At 44.2% G+C, this 17,468-nt stretch overlaps 1 protein-coding gene across 6 annotated transcripts in view; it reads left to right on the top strand.

Moving 5' to 3' along the window:
- The window catches only part of IFNAR2 (interferon alpha and beta receptor subunit 2), a 37,674-nt gene extending 22,576 nt beyond the window's left edge, over window positions 1-15,098 (top strand). For 2 of the 6 annotated variants that reach the window (XM_084843632.1, XM_084843631.1), the window contains exons 9-11: window positions 1,968-2,130; window positions 2,368-2,489; window positions 6,912-10,015. In XM_084843632.1, coding sequence (XP_084699758.1) covers window positions 1,968-2,130; window positions 2,368-2,489; window positions 6,912-7,565 — 939 coding nt within the window. In that variant the 3' untranslated portion in view covers window positions 7,566-10,015. Of the gene's footprint in view, window positions 1-1,967; window positions 2,131-2,367; window positions 2,490-6,911; window positions 10,016-13,330; window positions 13,376-14,977 lie in introns of those variants that run through there. The other 4 variants (XM_084843633.1, XM_084843635.1, XM_084843636.1 and 1 more) reach the window with 3 other exon arrangements.
- Window positions 15,099-17,468: the final 2,370 nt, after the last annotated feature.

Below are 17,468 nucleotides of genomic sequence, written 5' to 3' on the forward strand. Positions count from 1 at the left end.
GTGGATGGCAGTCCCATAGGACTGTGCCCTTCATGGTATTGCTCCCTGATCCATTGTTCCCCAGTGCATGGCTGGAATTCTCTGTGCATAGGTTTCTCCCATTCATTTCCATGAAGGGGACAGTTCAACATGTGCATTCCTTGATGCTGAAGTGAATGGACAAATTAATTCAGACTGACAAGCTTGCTTTGTGTATGCTTCAGAGCATCTGCAGAACTTGCTGGATTGAGATGGTTATGATTCATTCAGGGCGCAATCCTATGGCTGCTAGTCAGCAGTTAGATGGCCATAGGATTGGTCGGTTCCTCGGAGCCAGCAGTCCAAGGTCAGTTCCTGGAGAACTGACCTCCACCCCCGCCCGCGCCACCTCATAGGCAGCATGGATCGTCCCCACACTCTGCGCTTGGAAGAGCAGCGCAGAGTGGGGAAAACAGGGCGTTCCTGGGGGCAATGCGGGCGGGTTGGAAGTGCCAATACGACACTCCCCATGTGTCGTCCGGCAACCCTCCCCACACTCCAAGGTCCCGCGGCAAGACAGCAGAAATTGGCTATCTCACCACGAAAGCAGGGCACCGGGAGCATGGAGGAGATCCGCTCCTCACCACTCCTCCCGCCCTGCAGTGGATAGGTGGTTGCCTCCGGGTTTGGAGGTGACCGTCGATCCGCATAGGATTGCTCTCTTAGTAGACTAATTCCTGTACCAGCATCTAAGAGTATCAGAGTGGGCATGCCAAAAGCTAAGTCAGCAGAATGTGACTTATGATGCTACCCTGACATTGCAGTGCCATCATGCTGTTATTGCAGGAAGAAATGTCACTCGAAATATTAAGCAAAGGAATGCAAATGTTGCTGTTAATATTGTTATTTATTTTATAATCCTCTTTGTATATGCAAAGCACTTCACCTAATATCTCCGTAATCCTTATAACAGCACTAGACTAATTTTATTATCCCCCTATATTGAAGACAGGGTGCTTAGAGTGAGACCGGGTTTGCACAATCATGGAGGGGGAAATAAGCCATGGTGGCTTAATTCACCCCACCTGCATGAGCTGGTCACATGCCATGGGCTATTATAGTGTTCTGGGTGGCTTATTACCGACAGCAGGAAGCCACCCTGGCCAGGTTCGCACAACAAGCTGCGCTGCCAAGGGTAATTACGCAAATCCGCCCAGCACACACAGGAGGCCTGGGGGAAATAAGTCACCGTAGCTTATTTCCCCTCTGTGATCATGCGAACCAGGAATAAGTGAGTGCAAGGCTTATATTGGCTTCATGCTAAAGGGAGCAGATCCAAGCCATAGTTTACTAGATTACACCAGCTCTCAAATTTGTATCTGTTCTTTATAGGGATGGACGGGCGCACCCCTGTCCGGGTTCTCCGGGCACCTGCCTGCCCCTGCTTGCACGTCCCCAGACCCGCGCTTGAGCCCCACGCCTGCTCACCAAACTGTCCAAACTTACATGGGCCCCATCCACCTCCACCGCGATCGCCATGTTTTGAAAAAACATGGTGATTGCAATACTGGACCCATAGACTTATACACAAAATGGTGCCGTGAATGTTGCATATATGGGCGATTCATGGTGCCATTTTTCATATAAGTCTATGTGCGAAAAACGTGCACATAGACAAATACATAAAATGGCGCTGTGAATCGCCCATATACACAAGGATTCATGGCACCATCTTGTGTATAAGTCTATGGGCACAGTATTGTAATTGCCATTTTTTTCAAAACACAGCGATCGCGACGGAGGTGGACGGGGCCCAGGTAAGTTGCGGGCTGCTCGGTGAGCTTGGGAGGGGGTGAAGCGGGGACAGGGCCTTGGCAGGAGTGGCTCAGAGGGCGCAGGTGTGGCTGGTCTGCTGGAATCCTGGACTGAGACGGGCGCCTGCACCATCCCTAGTTCTTTATAGTACATTTTAAAGCAATTGTCAAAATGAAACCATTTGTCTTTTACAGCATGCTCGTAAAACAACCAAACAAGAAATTTTCCACACTATTATTGAGGATTTGCTTCCAAATACAAATTATTGTATTGCTGTTGATGTGTTTTCAAGTGTAACCAAGCAGTGTGCTCCATCCCTCCTAAAATGTATCGTCATCGGCTCCGAGAATAAATCAGGTATCATGAGTTAGGAAGGGAGGAAAGGAAAGTGGGTGGGAGCCTGTTTTTATTTTTGATTAGTTGAAAAACTATACAGAGATAGATTGATTGATTTTATTTTAGTGTGTGAGGTAACATGCGCTTTTCCTTTCGCATTTTCATATTATGGTGCGCTATATAGTCAACAAAACTATGATACTTCGTAATAACCACCAAATGCATTGTTGTTTAATCAGATATCTGTTTACTTTGCAGCTCTTATTATCTTCCCAACCTTGGGTGGCATATTTGTGTCGTTGATAACAGTATTCACTCTGCTTGGTCTGTACCTAACAGGTGTTATTTGCTTTAAAAGGACAACATGGCCAAAAGCCTTGGTATGTAGTCTTGGCGAAGGTTCTAGCTACTTTTCATTAAATATACATTACTCAACTGATCCAAAGCAACCTTCCCCAACCCGGTGCCCTCTAGATGTTTTGGACTTCAATTCCCATCAGCCCCAGCCAGAATAGCCAGTAGTCAGGAATCCTGGGAGTTGTAGTCCAAAGCACCTGGAGAGCACTAGGTTAGGGAAGGCTGATCCAAAGGATTCTGTATCCTTGTAGGAGGGTTCAGCTCTGTGATGAGGAGACAGAGCCCCCAGGATGAAACATGCGTCCCCTGGCCTCTATTCAAGAATCAGCTAGCTCAGTCTTTTGGCCCTTTTAGACTTGAGATGGTTTAGCCTCTGTCTTGGGTCAACTGGGAACCTACAGGAAAGACAAGGCACCTTCACCCTACCTGCTGTGAGCTACGTACTGCTTTTCAGTCTAACCCTCTTCTCATGTTTGGCTCTACAAATTTGGTCAGTGGGCCAGTTCGCACAATCACCATAGCTTAAGCAACCCACAGTAGCTTGTTTAAGCTCTGCATGCTGGGCACCATTTGCCTAATCACCCACTCGGGCACAGTTTGTCGTGTTGTGCAAACCCAAGCGGCATGGCTTCTTTGAAAGGGAAACTCCCCTTAAAGAACAGCCCATGGGTTATTTGAGGGCTGCTTCCCCCTCCAGCAACCCATGCCACCCAGGTTCAGATGACACAACAAGCCACACCCAGGAGGGTGATTAGGCAAATGGCACCCGGCATGCACCATGGCTTGTTTAACCCACGTTGATCATGCGAACAAGGTCAATATGTGGAGGAGGGCAGGATTGTGGCTGCTGGCTCCACTCTCCTCAGACATGCATGTAGCTGCTAGCCTCACTCCCAACCTCTACTCATGTGGCGGAACATGAGAAAGGGCTCTATGTGCATGCAGTTGTACACATGTAGGGCCAGTACATGCAATCTGGAGTCCTGGCCTGGCTAAGAAGGCTTCTTTACTGAACAGATACTCCCTTCAAACTTGCTTGTGGGTGCAAGACCAATTTGGCCGTTAGACAACCAGCCGACACTCATCTCTGGGTCGGATCTAGACTCAGTCATACTTAGAGTTAACCCATTTAAATCAATAGGTCTTAAATTAGTCATGACTAGTTTAAAGCCCATTGATTTCAGTGAGTCTACTCTTAAGTAGGGCTACATTGGTAGCCAACCCCCGTGTATAGAGACGTGCGCCATAAAAGGTCAGATATTTGCTGAAGTAGTTACTGCAGAGCCAGCAGTATCGCAAGAACCCCCTTTAAATTGTACAGACACAGCCTAGAATCTTAGTCTGTTGGCTTGGTTGAAGGTTTTTGTTCCAGCATCAAGAGTTCTTCTTTTACACCCAGTCCCTGGGAAAATGTAGTAGGTACAGTATTTCTAAGCCTATGAACATCCAAACAATTCTCTTTCCAGACCTCTTTAGTCCCCTTTCTCCCAAACTGCATTAGTAATATGCCCAGTGGAGGCTGATGGCCCCAGTTTTGGTGAGGCTGTGAATCCCCAAATTAGGTTCAGCACCTTGGATAACCCCTTTTAGAGTTCTAACTGGTTCTGAAGAGAAATCAGATATAGCTGTAATAGAGAAAATAAAACATTACAACAAATCCTTTACATGTCTTATCTCCTGCCATGCCAGGTGTTACTTTCAGCTAAGGCAACAATACTTTTACTTACAAAATCAAAAGGAGTTACTTTCGCAATAAAAAAAAGTATATGCATTTTCCCTGTGACAGAGAAAATAACTTGGGCAGAGAGGCAAGGCCTAGAGGAGGGATGAAGGAGAAATTAGTTTGGTTTGCATTTCAGTACAAACTCACTGAATTTGCACTTCCCAAAGCAATACACAAACCGGAATGTAATTATCCTTTAGTTTTTACGGTTCTCCAAATTTTGTGATGTAGTTCTCTAATTTAAAAAACTGCTCCAGCCAGGAGAATGAAATGAGTGGGAGTCCTAGAAGTATCAGCAATTACTCTCAGGACATATTTCTAGTAGAAATTTGATTTTTGAAGGGAACAGTTCAGATATTCCAGCAATCATAAATAGGTTCAGCATTAGAAAGGACTCCTTACAAGAGGATGTTGCCCTCTTGAAGCAAGAAGGCTGTCACAAGGACATATTTAGACACAATGGTTTATAGATTTGTAGAAATAAAATACATGTGTATTTCATAGAGCTGTCTCAGGCCTTAACTGTGTAAGAAGGTCCTGAGTGTTCTACATCTTAGAGCTTAACTAAGTCTTTGTTCACAATAACAGCAGATGAGGGAATAAAACTGGGCCTGGAATGTAGTACTTCATACTGCACATAGGGCAATCATGACTGAATGCCTCCCCATGAAAAAATTCCTTGCAGACACAAAACTAGCATATCGGAGGGAGGCTAGGCTAGTACTCTTCCCCCTGACATCTAATTTTCTTAACATGGAGAAGCTTTTCCAGGATAAAGTGGCCCAGCCCAGGGCTACCCCCTAATCTGCCTTTTGTGTGAGCATAGGATATTTTGGATTCCTGGGTCCGAGGTCAGAGACAGCACTCTGACCTCAAATCCAGGAATCCACGCTCCAACCCCTCTCCCCGTCCCAGCTGGCACAGAAAGAACTGTGCAAGATGCTTCTCCAAGTTAGAAAAGCAATCTTGGAGAGTGGGTAGAGCAGGTGTTCCTGGTGGGGGGTGGAGAGGAGGGGTCTGGAGAGGCCAGGATGCCTCTCCAGCCTCCTTCCCTCCCCCTCCAGTGGGATCTAAGCTAGCGGTGACTGACCAAGAAAGAGATCTTGGGGTTGTGGTAGACAGCTCGATGAAAATATCAACCCAGTGTGCAGATGCTGTAAAAAAGGAAAACTCCATGTTAGGCATAATTAGGAAAGGAACTGAAAATAAAACTGCCAAGATCATACTGCCTTTATACAAATCTGTGGTGTGACCACACTTGGAATACTGTGAACAGTTCTGGTCACCACACCTTAAAAAGGATACTGTAGAGCTAGGAAAAGTACAAAAAAGGGCAACTAAAATGATCAAGGGGCTGGAACATCTCCCCTATGAGGGAAGGTTACAACAGCTGGGATTGTTTTGCTTAGAAAAAAGGAGGGTAAGGGGAGACATGATAGAGGTGTACAAAATTATGCATGGTGTGGAGAATGTGGATAGGGAGGCATTTTTCTCCCTCTCTAAAGTACTAGAACCCAGGGTCATCCCATGAAGCTGACTGGTGGGAGGTTCAGGACAGATAAAAGGAAGTACTTCTTCACACAACACATAGGTAAACTATGGAATTTGGTACCTCAAGATGTAGTGATGGCCACCAATTTGGATGGCTTTAAAAGGGGGTTAAGATAAATACCTGGAAGAGAAGCCTATCAATGTCTACTAGTCCTGATGGCTATGTGCCACTTTCTAGGGAACCTGAGCAGGAGGGTGCTCTTACACTCGTGTCCTGCTTGTAGGTCTCCCATAGACAGCGGGTTGGCCACTGTGTGAACAGAATGCTGGACTAGATGGACCTTTGATCTGATCCAGCATGGCTGCTCTTATGTTGTTATGAAACACCCCAGCTAGATGGACAAAAGAAGCCAATCTAGCAAAAATGCAGAGCGGGCAGAGCAGGGAGGTGAGGGTCTCCTCCACTGCTCCTCCTGCTCTGCATTTGACTGTAAGACTCTGAGTTACAGTCAGCACAAGCGGATTGCACCCTAAGTGTTACAGTAGAATTACTGGTGTGTTGTGTTTGCTTTTTTTCAGCTACATTTTGTATGGGAGATGAGTAAACATGCAAGTTGTGATACTGAATGCAACACATTTTGGGGAGGGACTTCAGCTCAGTGGTAGAGCACCTGCCTTGCACGCAATGGTCTCAGGTTCAATCCCAGCAATTCGAGTTAAAGAGAAGAGAGAAAAGTTCAGGCATTGAGTGATGTGAAAAAACTCTCCCTGCCTGAAGCTTTGCCTGGAAAGTTGCTGCCAGATAGAGTAGAAAATACTGGGTTAGGTGGACAATAGTCTGACCTAGTATAAGGCAACGTCCTACCCTATTAAAGTTCATAAGTCTTATAAGACTAGAGCATTGCAGCATTCACTTTCAGCCCTGTGTATCAGCTATCTGACCTCAAGGCAATGAAGTGGAGGGTTGAGTTTATGAGGAAGAAAGTATTCTGAATCCTCAGGGATTTTGCTCAGTCAAGTCCCCAATTTTTGACATACAGAAGTGCAAACTGATCCCAGTGAAAGCCTTGGGATTTGCATGTATGTATGGGTTTCCGGGTTAGGGCCATATTATTGACATCAGATGTGATCCATTAATTACCATCTTTGTATCACACACTGTTTTGCATGCATCCCTCCTGATTTTCCATTTGTAAATTTCAAAACTGGTATGTTGTGGGTTTTTTTCCAGAAAGTGAAACCTAGACCTTATTCCATCTTCCAATCAGATCCTGAAGAAGTGCATACCATCCAGGTCACTCAAGAAAGTAAAAAAAAAGTATCGGGATACAATTCTGAGGAGGACAGCGAAAGCGACATTGAAAATGAGGATTTATATTCTAAGCGTAGCTTCTTGGGCAAGATTTCAAAACCCTGCTCTGAAACGGATGTTGTAGAGCAGCTGTCTGTAGACTTCTCCTCTACTACAAGTGACATAGCTGAACTTCTAGGTGATATAGCAGAAAACCTTCAGAATGATACTAACAAAGAAGAAAGCCCAACAAGCCAAGTATTTTACCCTTCTTCTGAAGTGAACGGTACTAACAACCCCGAGTCGGAGGAGCACAACAGCTGTTTAAATGTAAACTTAAATACGGTGATGCTAGGAATAGCTGACAAAATGTGGGATGTTTCTGCAACACCAGTTGCACCAGAGGAGGCAGCGGACTTGAAAGAGTCAGGTGTTTGTGATGAATTTGAGCAAAACCATTTCACTGACATACCAGATATACAGAGCCCTGATGTCCGTAATCTCTCGTGTATGTGGCGAAATTCTAGTGGGTCTGGAGAAATGGAGTCATCCGATTCAGAACCAGACTGTGTTGGTGACTACATGAGCCGATGAATCAATGAAAAGACACGTTACCACTTTACAATATGCCAACTTATTCCCACCTTAAAGAACTGAGCAGCATATGTTCTCTGACACTGTCAATTGTATTCAATTATGCAAAAAATGCAGCACTGTTCTGAATGCCCATAGCAAGAACATATGACTGGGTATTTGATTTTTTTTTGTGAGCCACAAACCAATCTACTTCCAGTATAACTGAATACCAACAACCACTCCTGAAAGTCTAGTAATGTGTCTAGAAAAATAATTCCAGCTTTTGGTATAGTTTGAGTAGAATTAATTGAAACATATAGGCCACAATAACTGCCCTGTTGCTGAGTGTAGTTTTACAACCTATCTTGAGTCTGGATGTTTCAGTCACATCTAGTATAGTTGATCATCAGTACCACTTGATTATCAGGTGCAGTTAGACAGGTGGAAGCATTTCAGTGGTAATGAATTTCTTCAAAATGGATGTCTGTTTTTGGCAAGTTATAGCCAAAGACCATCCAGTTGGCAAATTATAGCCAAAGACCATCCAGACCCCAAGGGTGCTATCCTTTTGTTTATACCTTATACTTGTTTATTTGTGAGGATGGAGAGTTCAGTGCCATTGCCTTTTCTATGGACTTTTCTACATGAGGCTTTTAACCCTCCACTTTATTGAGACATCTGCTTTCAGATTCTTTGTGGGATTAAGATCAGCTCCTTTACACTTGTTTTTTTCGGGGGGGGGGCTCTCGGCCTTTCTATACATTCCATTACACAAGCACTAGGTGGTGCTGTGGTATAGCGGAATTGCACAAATACACCAGGGTTTCATGCCGCTGTTCAGAAAAATACCAGACCTTCCTCATTAGGAAAAAAACACACCATAATGGTTGCAAAGCACGGGAGAGGTCCTAACGGATGACGACACCGTGTAAAGGACCTGCAAACTACCATGAGTGAGGAATCATGAGCTCATAATAAATGCCTTGTGTAGAAAGGCACCATGTGTGAAAGTACAGTTTGGTGCTCCTAGTTTGCTGGTCCCATATCATACCCATGCCTGTTTTTTCTTCAGTCAAAATGAAGTAACCTCTGCCCTATCTTGTTTCCTTATATCGTTGGAAGCCTGCATGACTCTTTGTGATCTTTAGACTCTAGTGATGTGGTTGGAGAGGCAGCAAACAGATAAACTAAACGGGCTTGAGCTTTTTTCTGCCTATCACCTTGGAATAATTTTTTATCACTTTCTCATTCTAAAGAATCCTGTGGTATCAATGGTCTGGAATGGGTGTTGCCATTTCAAATAGTTCCTTGAGTTGCAAACTTTTTTTATACTACTCATTTTAAGACGCTTACCCCAACATTCATATAATCAAGACAAAACTAGGGTGTTGAATTCTCTGAGTTGTGCAAGGTCATCTTATTTAACAGCAATAAATTTTGATGATAAATGCACAGGGCACTTACTATACCATGTTGGATCTCAAAGGCATGTTGAACTTATTCTATGTAAGTTGTGTTGATTGTCACAGTTGTCAGGGCTCTGCTATACAAGTCTGCATGTAACATGTACTTAGGCCTGTTAAATGACTTGTTACATGCAAACTTCTATAGCTGGGCCCTGACACAGTTGTTCTGTTTTTTTATCAAAAGCCATTTTGGAATGATGGAGTTACAACAGCAGAGTGCTAAACCCTTTCATCATCTCCTGTTTGTTCACTCCAACTTTCCCCTGAAGTAGTCAATATAGCATGATTAGACTTATTACATCAACTGTAATTCTACAAACCTGAGTAACAGTTACGGTTTGCAGAGCTTTTATGACTGCCAAGTAAGTTTCCTCAAGGCCCTGCATGTTGTTTCTGTAGCTACACACACACATTACTAGATTTCTCTGTTTCCCATTCATACAGAGTCATGGTATTTTGAGAAGAACTCTAGAATTTGGCTGGCTCCTCAGATCTTGTGGTTCTGGACTGTATCTCCCACTCCGACCAACTAGTAGTACCTAGTGTTAAGAGTAGTGAAAGAACTCTTTTTGCCTAGCTGGGTAAAAAACTACCTTAAATTTCTTATTCTGGGTCTAGTTGCTGTCCGATTAATATTCCACTATTGAGTGTTATTGTGTGGAAGCGACTCCTTCATTAATGAGGAACTAGCTTCTTTGCAGCGTTCTGGGTGATTTCTGAACAGACGTTCTGAGAACAATTGCTCACTTCCTTGGGAACAAGGAGCCCAGTCTGCTGCTTCAGATAGTCCTTCCCAATCAACACAAGAAATCCGTCCTATGTTTGTCCGTTCATTTCCGATAGCTGAAGGATAAATAATGCCAGAAGATTTCTGAGCACTTCCACAGTGGAAGTTGTTATTACAGTTACCTCAGTATTATTTGTACTTTTCTTTGCATTTTTTTCAAACTGTACAGAATTTAGTATGTTTTAAAGCACATTAAATATACTACTCATTCATAACAGTCTGTCGTTTTTTCATCGGGTATGCTTCTAACTGAATAGGTATCTGAGGATGCAGTAATGCCTGTATGAGGACCAATAAACAGGCTGCCATTAATCCACACAACACGAAACTATTGTTAGCGGGTGATTTGTCTGCCCAGTGGAGTGGTATTCAGTGTGTTCTGGAGGAGGTTTCACTTGCCCTAAAGGATCAGGCACAGGTGGCCTCAATGGTTCAGGGTACCTTTTATCAGCTTTGGCTGATAAACCAGCTGTGGTCCTAAGTGGGCGGAGACAGCCTGGCTACAGTTAGCCTTGCTTTGGTAACCTCTTGTTTAGATAACCGTAACACCTTTTACATGGTGCTGCCTTTGAAAATGGTCTGGAAACTTCCATTAGTGCAAAATAGGGCTGAAACTGGGAATGGGCATTTTCAACATATTACACCAGTGCTTTCTCAGCTCTACAGGCTTCCAGACCATTTCCAGCCCCAATTAAAAGTGCTGGTCTTAGCCTTTTAAAGCCCTGAATAGTTCAAGGCCAAGTTATCTGAAGGATTGCCTCCTCCCATATGGTGGGAGGAGGCAGTCCTTGATGTCATTGTCCAGAGTGCCACTGCCCAGTGAGATCCAGTGGGTGGCTGCGAGAGAGGGCCTTGTCTGTGACGGCACCCCAGTTGTGGAACACCCTCCCTAGGGAGGCTTGCCTGATGCCTACTTTGCACTTTCCCAGCCCTTTTAGGACCCCTGTAGGAACTTTTTAAAGGGTATCAAGGTTTTGAAAGGATTAAGACCTTTCTTAAGGGAGTTGGAGGCACTGCACTACAGTGGTTCTGCTCCTACTTGGATGGCCAATTCCAGAAGGTGGTGCTGGGGGATTATTGCTCTGTGCCATGGCAATTGTGCCATGGGGTTCCACAGGGCTCTGTTTTATCCCCCATGCTGTTTAACATCTACATGAAACCACTGGGGGAGGTTATCCAGAGGTGTGGGCTGAGGTGCCATCAATATGCGGATGACACCCAGCTCTACCTCTCTTTCTCATCAAAACCAGGTGAGACAGTGGCTGTTCTGAACCAGTGCCTGGGCACGGTAATGGACTGGATGAGGGCCAATAAACTGAAACTCAATCCAGACAAGACGGAGGTACTGTTAGTGGGTGGTTCGTCTGCCCGGCTAGGTGATATTCCACCTGTTCTGGAGGGGGTTGCACTCCCCCTAAAGGATCAGGTTCGTAGTTTGGGGGTGCTCTTGGATCCAGAACTGTCACTTGAGGCACAGGTGAACTCAGTGGCACGGAGCACTTTTTATCAGCTTAGGCTGGTATACCAACTACGCCTTTATCTGGACAGAGATAGCCTAGCTACAGTTATCCATGCTCTGATAACTTCTCGTCTGGATTACTGCAATGCGTTATACGTGGGGCTGCCTTTGAAAACGGTCCGGAAACTTCAGCTGGTCCAAAATAGGGCAGCAAGATTGTTAACAGGGACTGGCCTGCGAGCTCATATTACGCCAGTGCTTTTCCAGCTGCACTGGCTGCCAGTCCATTTCCGGGCCCGATTCAAAGTGCTGGTGTTAACATTTAAAGCCCTTAACGGCTTGGGGCCAGGTTACCTGAAGGATCGCCTCCTCCCATATGTGCCTGCCCGGACCTTAAGATCATCATCAGCGGCCCTTCTCCGTGAGCCCCTGCCAAAGGAAGAGAGGCGGGTGGCTACTAGGAGGAGGGCTTTTTCTGTTGTGGCACCCCAACTCTGGAATGAGCTCCCTAGTGAGGTTCGCCTGGTGCCTACATTGTACTCCTTTCGGCGCCAGGTGAAGACCTTTTTATTTTCCCAGGCATTTTAGCATTTTAGCATTTTAGCTTTCTAAATTTTTATCTTTGCTGTTTTAAATCTGTATTTTAAACTCCTGTACTGCTGCTAGGTTTTATTGTGGTTGTATTGTTATATTGTGGTTTTAATGTTCTATATATTTTAAATTGTTTTATTGTGTGTTGTTTGGTTTTAATTTTTGTGAACCGCCCAGAGAGCTTCGGCTATTGGGCGGTATAGAAATGAAATGAATGAATGAATGAATAAATGAATAAATAAAGACCTGGCTGTCTTGCTTTTATGGCTTAATCTTTGTTATGCATTTTATGCTGTAATTATATTTTTTATTGTTCATATTGTTTTTTAACAACTTTCTTTGTACACCACCCAGAGAACTTCAGTTCTGGGGCACCTTTGAAATACCATAAATAAATAAGTAAATAAATCGTGCTCTTTGTTTGCTCTTGCTTTTTTTCTCATCGCACATAATCTCTAGTGGGGAAGGCATGGGCTGATCTATTGGGAAGGGTGGCCTTTGTGAGAAGGCCCCGAGAGTCGGAGCTAAACTAGATGCTATGCTACATCTGTAGTGTGGAGGTGATCAGCATTTTTTTATCTAGAAGTAAGCACATGGGGCCCTAATCCAGATTGGGACCATCATGCACAGGTTGGGGAGATTTAAGCCTTCACACCCAGCCACTTTTCCCCCTTAGTTGCCTTAAACCTCTTAAAACACACCCTTTGCAGGGTCTTATAAAACAACCCTCCATTAGCACCAATGGCGGTTTTTCTTTTTTTGCCCCTCAGGGGGATCAAATTTAGGAAGGAAAATGGCTGTCAGGGGAGATTTCATCTTCCCCTCCCAACATACAGTAGTCCTAATCTGGATCAAGGCTTTACATGATTATTTCAACGTTTAAAAAATGGTGAGGATCAGCTGCACACTACATATTTAGCGTAGTATCTAGTTTAGCCCTAATGTTTATATGAATGTTAAGAAGTACTTCTAAAATGCTTAAAACTGTGTATGTATTTGTTAATTTGTTTTTCAAATGTATCTCCTAATTAAAACTTTTCTTTTTAATAATATTAGAAAAGCATTTGTATGTGACGTTCCAGTGGTGGAAGATAGGGCATAATGGATTAATTGGCTTGGATGTAAAGATTCAGGGACGGGGGTGCTAATTCCTGCTGATTTTTCCCCTGCTCAGTAAGGCTTCCCCCCATGTTCCATCACATGCTGCTCTGGAGGGTCCCCTGCCTTTTGGGAGCGGGTAAGGCTGCAGTGGGAAAGGAGCTTGGGAATGTTCCTTGGAGCCAAGCCACTGACTTTTAGATCTCCTCGCATGCTGCAGTTTTAAGAGCACAAAATAATGGAACTGTTGCTTTTTAATTATAGATGAAGGCTACATATTCTATTAATTTTGTGGGCTAGTTTGAAAATTAAAATGTGCAAATTCCCTAAGTTTTCATGACCTTTTTTGTATTTGCTTTTAATTTGTTTTTGTTTTTTCCAGCTGATCCAGGCCAGGACCAGTTCAGCAAGTATATCAGTGATGCTGGTGAGCTGCCATGACCCATTTGCTTTGGCAACAAGACCTGGGTGTGGGCTGGACCAACATGCTATTTTGGGGACAGGAATGCGGTGGCATACATAGCAGTGTGTGCACAAAGCCACCTAGAGTTGCTTTGAAATCTTTGCTCAGGTAAAAATAAAGACAGTTGGAAGCCCACATAGCTGAAAATAAGCAGGTACACATTGTAATCTAATTGTGAAGTCTTGCCCTAAAAGGCAGGGTGTAAATATATTAAATAAATAAAAACACAATTTTAATTACATGTTAATTGCTGTGAGAGAGGAATCTGGTCACTAGATACACCTGAATTATAAGGGACAAACCCATGTGTCTGTTTTCCGTGGAGTGTTTGGTGAGATAAGCAGCATAATGATATGAAGATCAATACTAAAGCAACATGGGAAAAATAGGTTAGCATTGCTTTTAATGATGGGTAAATGAGTGGAAGTTGTTACAGTTAATGCAAGTGTGTTACCACGCACACTTGGGTAATATCCAGTGCCAGACCTACTTCAAGTAAACCCATTGAAATGAATTAGACTGAAGTTAGTCATGATTAGCCTAAGCCCCATTTATTTTAGTGGGTCTACTCTAAGACTAACATAGGATACTACCCAATACCCCTACCCCAAATATGTAGTTATGAAAGGCTTTTATCTTATTTGTTTAGGGCTAAACTATTGTTGTTGTTGTTGTTGTTGTTCAGTCGTTCAGTCATGTCTGACTCTTCGTGACCCCATGGACCATAGCACGCCAGGCCTTCCTGTCCTCCGCTCTCTCCCGGAGCGTGCTCAAGTTCATCCTCACTAAACCATCCAATCAGTAGCTGATCCTAACTTTTTTTTTACTTTAGTGTAAGTATGTAGGGCCCTGATCCAGATTGGGACCACCATGCTAAGGTAGGGGGGGTTCTTTGTTTAGCCCCCGCATGGGGTGAATTTGGGAGGGAGAAGCAGATGGGTTGGAAGGTTTAGCCCCCCCTACCTATGCATGGTGATCTGAATCAGGCGCCTGCATGCTTCCACTAAAAAAAATTTAAAAGTTGGGATCAGCTACACGCTATGCATTTAATGTAGCGTGTAGTTTAGCCCTTCATCTCACATTTCTAGTGCACTTTTTGATAGAAGCCCCCAGTGTGGCTCACAAAATACAATAACTCAGTTAAAATAATTATGAAGTGAACAATGAAGAATGCAATTTATTAAAACAGCATTAGCATTTCAGGGTGCAACTGCTCACTCACAACTCATCAAAAAGTTCAGTTCCATTCATTTGTATCTGAACAGAAACAATGGCTTTCTATCCCACTACAGGTGTTAATTTACTAAGCAATGCAAAGATGACAGTGTTATCACCAATTACTGCTGCTGTGAAGGGTCATTTTACATTCATTTATGCTCAGATTTAATTGTTATAGACTGTACTTTTTGCATTCCATTGCTAATTAATGCCAACTTTTATATGGTCTTTCCTCCTTTTTAACCTTGTTTATACATACCTGACAAATGCAATTAGATTCCATGTATCTGATAAATTTGGCTGTAGTCCATGAAATGCTATGCCACAATAACTGTCTTCATCTTTAAGGTGCCACAGGACTCTTTGTTGTTCTTGCTGCAACAGACTAACATAACTACCCCCAACACCACCCGGAACTGGTTTGACTACTAGACAATGGAAAATAAAAAAATTTCCTAAAGGAACAAGAACTTTTCTGTGATAAGGCAACTAACTGAATTGTTAACCTATCCAACCATACTCATTGGCCCAGATCTCACATAACACTAAATCATGATTTAGAATTACAAGGATGAATTGCAATGAGCCTTCTGCTTGCATGCTATCCACCCCACCCCTCTCTTTCAGCACAGCAGCAAGGAGGAAACTGGATGCTTCCACTTCCATTTTAGATTAGGTAGAGTTTGGTATTCTGTCTGAACCCTAAATTGTGGTTAATCTTATCCGCAGTTAGTAAAAACAAGCTACTTTCATAAATGATGGTTTCCAGTAATACTTTTAAGGTGGGGGTGAGGGAGATCATCATGACGAGGAGGAGGAGGAGGAGGAGTTACATTTCCATAGCGCCCCATAGTCAAAGCTCTCTGGGCGGTTTACAAAAGTTAAAACATTACAATACAGTATACAAAGTTTAAAAACCATTTACATAAAAAATATACGGACAATGTATACAAACAACATATAACTAAAAGCAACTTTGAACTAAAAGCCATTTTTAAAAAATCCAACAATAAAACACAGCTTAAAACAACACTGCTTAAAAATAGTATACAAGAGTCAGCAAAGGGAACAAGAGTTCTAAAAAGGGCAGGCCTGCAGGAATAACAGAGTCTTTAATGCCTGCTTAACCTTCAACAAGGTCAACAGGTGCATTTCAACCAGCGGGTAGTTCCACAACTGAGGGGCAGCAAAGGAAAAGGTCCTCTTGCGTGTGGCTGCCAGTCTCACATTAGGCAGCCACAGCAGTTAGCCCTCAGAGGACCTTAGGTGGTGGACTGGGACATAGGGAGAAGGCGCTCCCTAAGGGGCCTTGGACCTAGACCATGAAAGGCTTCAACGGTAAGAACCAGCACTCTATATGTTGCTCTGAACAAACTGGCAGCCACTGTAAAGATTTTAAAACCAGTGTAATATGGTCTCCACGGGATGTCCCAGACCAATCTGACTGCCATATTTTGTACCAGTTGAAGTTTCCAAACTAAATATACAGGCAACCCCAAGCATTACAGAAATCAAGCATAGAGATTATCAGCACGTGCACCACCATTACCAGGCCCACATGTTCCAGGAATGGGCATGGCTGGGGTATCAGCCAAAGTTGATAACAGGCACTTCTCACCATTGCCTCCACCTGGGGTGCCAGGAGCAGGGTTAGGTCAAGAAGCACCTCCAAGCTATGAACTTGCTCCTTCAGGGGGAGTGCAACCCCATCCAGAACTGGTTGACATACCTCAATACCCGAATTAGGACCCTTGATGATGCAGATTGCAGTTGGCTGAATTTTCCCCTTTAAGCTGGTGGTTCAGTGTGCTATGTGCTCCGTGCAAGGCCTTACCTCTTGCAGCTTGAGGGCCAAATTCCATTTCACAGAACCTCTTGGAGCCCACATTCAGGGGGGAGCGAAGGCAAAAGAGTGGGGCCAAAATACCAAAAATACCAGCATATTTTAACTTAAAGCTCTTACTGCCAATAGTTAAGCTTTAGGAGAGGCATTTCAGAATGGGAAAAAAAACTGTACAAGCGTATACAAACCACCAAATGATCGTTGGTGGGGGTAACGGGGGTGGGGCCAGGGAAGGGGAGCCCCAGGGGGGTTGGATTTGTCCCCCAGGCCTGATGTTCTGCACCTCTGCTATACAAATGTAGTGGGCTTCTTCAGAAGTGCACCAGGGGAAGATGGCTAGGGTAACTACAGAGGGGGGTAGCAAAACCATGGCGCACCCGCCCATCACATGACCAGGAACCACACGGCACCGCGTGGCTTCTGAAACCACTCCCCCACTCCGTAGTTTACTTAGCCACCCTCCTGCCACTGGTGATGGTGATCCCAGCAGCCCATGCATCGTGAAAACACATGCGCTGGCTACTCCAGCCATCGCTATGTGATGGTGACCATAGAGAAAGTATGCACCGGCCAATGCATTGCTGGAAGTAGTGGATACTCTAGGCCGTCGTCTCTATGGTCATGGCCTGAAAACCACGCAGAGCCCACTTTAATCACCAGGGAGCCTGCCACACATCACAGTAAGCCACCCCAGGGCCCTTTAACCCTGCTGCAGGGGGAGTGTTTAGCTGGGGTGGTTCCAGAATCATGGTCAGCAGGTTTGTCTCCTCCCACATGACATGCTAAGCCACTGTGGTTAGCGCAAATTCCCTAACCATCATGACTTAGTGTGATGTCTGAACAGGGCTAGTGTCTGTGTTTCACAGGGTTTTACATGCCCATTTGTTATAACATACCGAACATCTTGGTAAAACAATGTTGTGTGTCTCCAGCTGCACCTGTTAATAACGTCACTCCCACCCCCACCCAACAGTCTTGCTGCTTGGGGGTTCCATG

The sequence above is a fragment of the Heloderma suspectum genome, chromosome 3, assembly GCF_057233095.1.
Source record: "Heloderma suspectum isolate Gila_16-S chromosome 3, 16-S_ref, whole genome shotgun sequence".
Taxonomy (NCBI): domain Eukaryota; kingdom Metazoa; phylum Chordata; class Lepidosauria; order Squamata; family Helodermatidae; genus Heloderma; species Heloderma suspectum.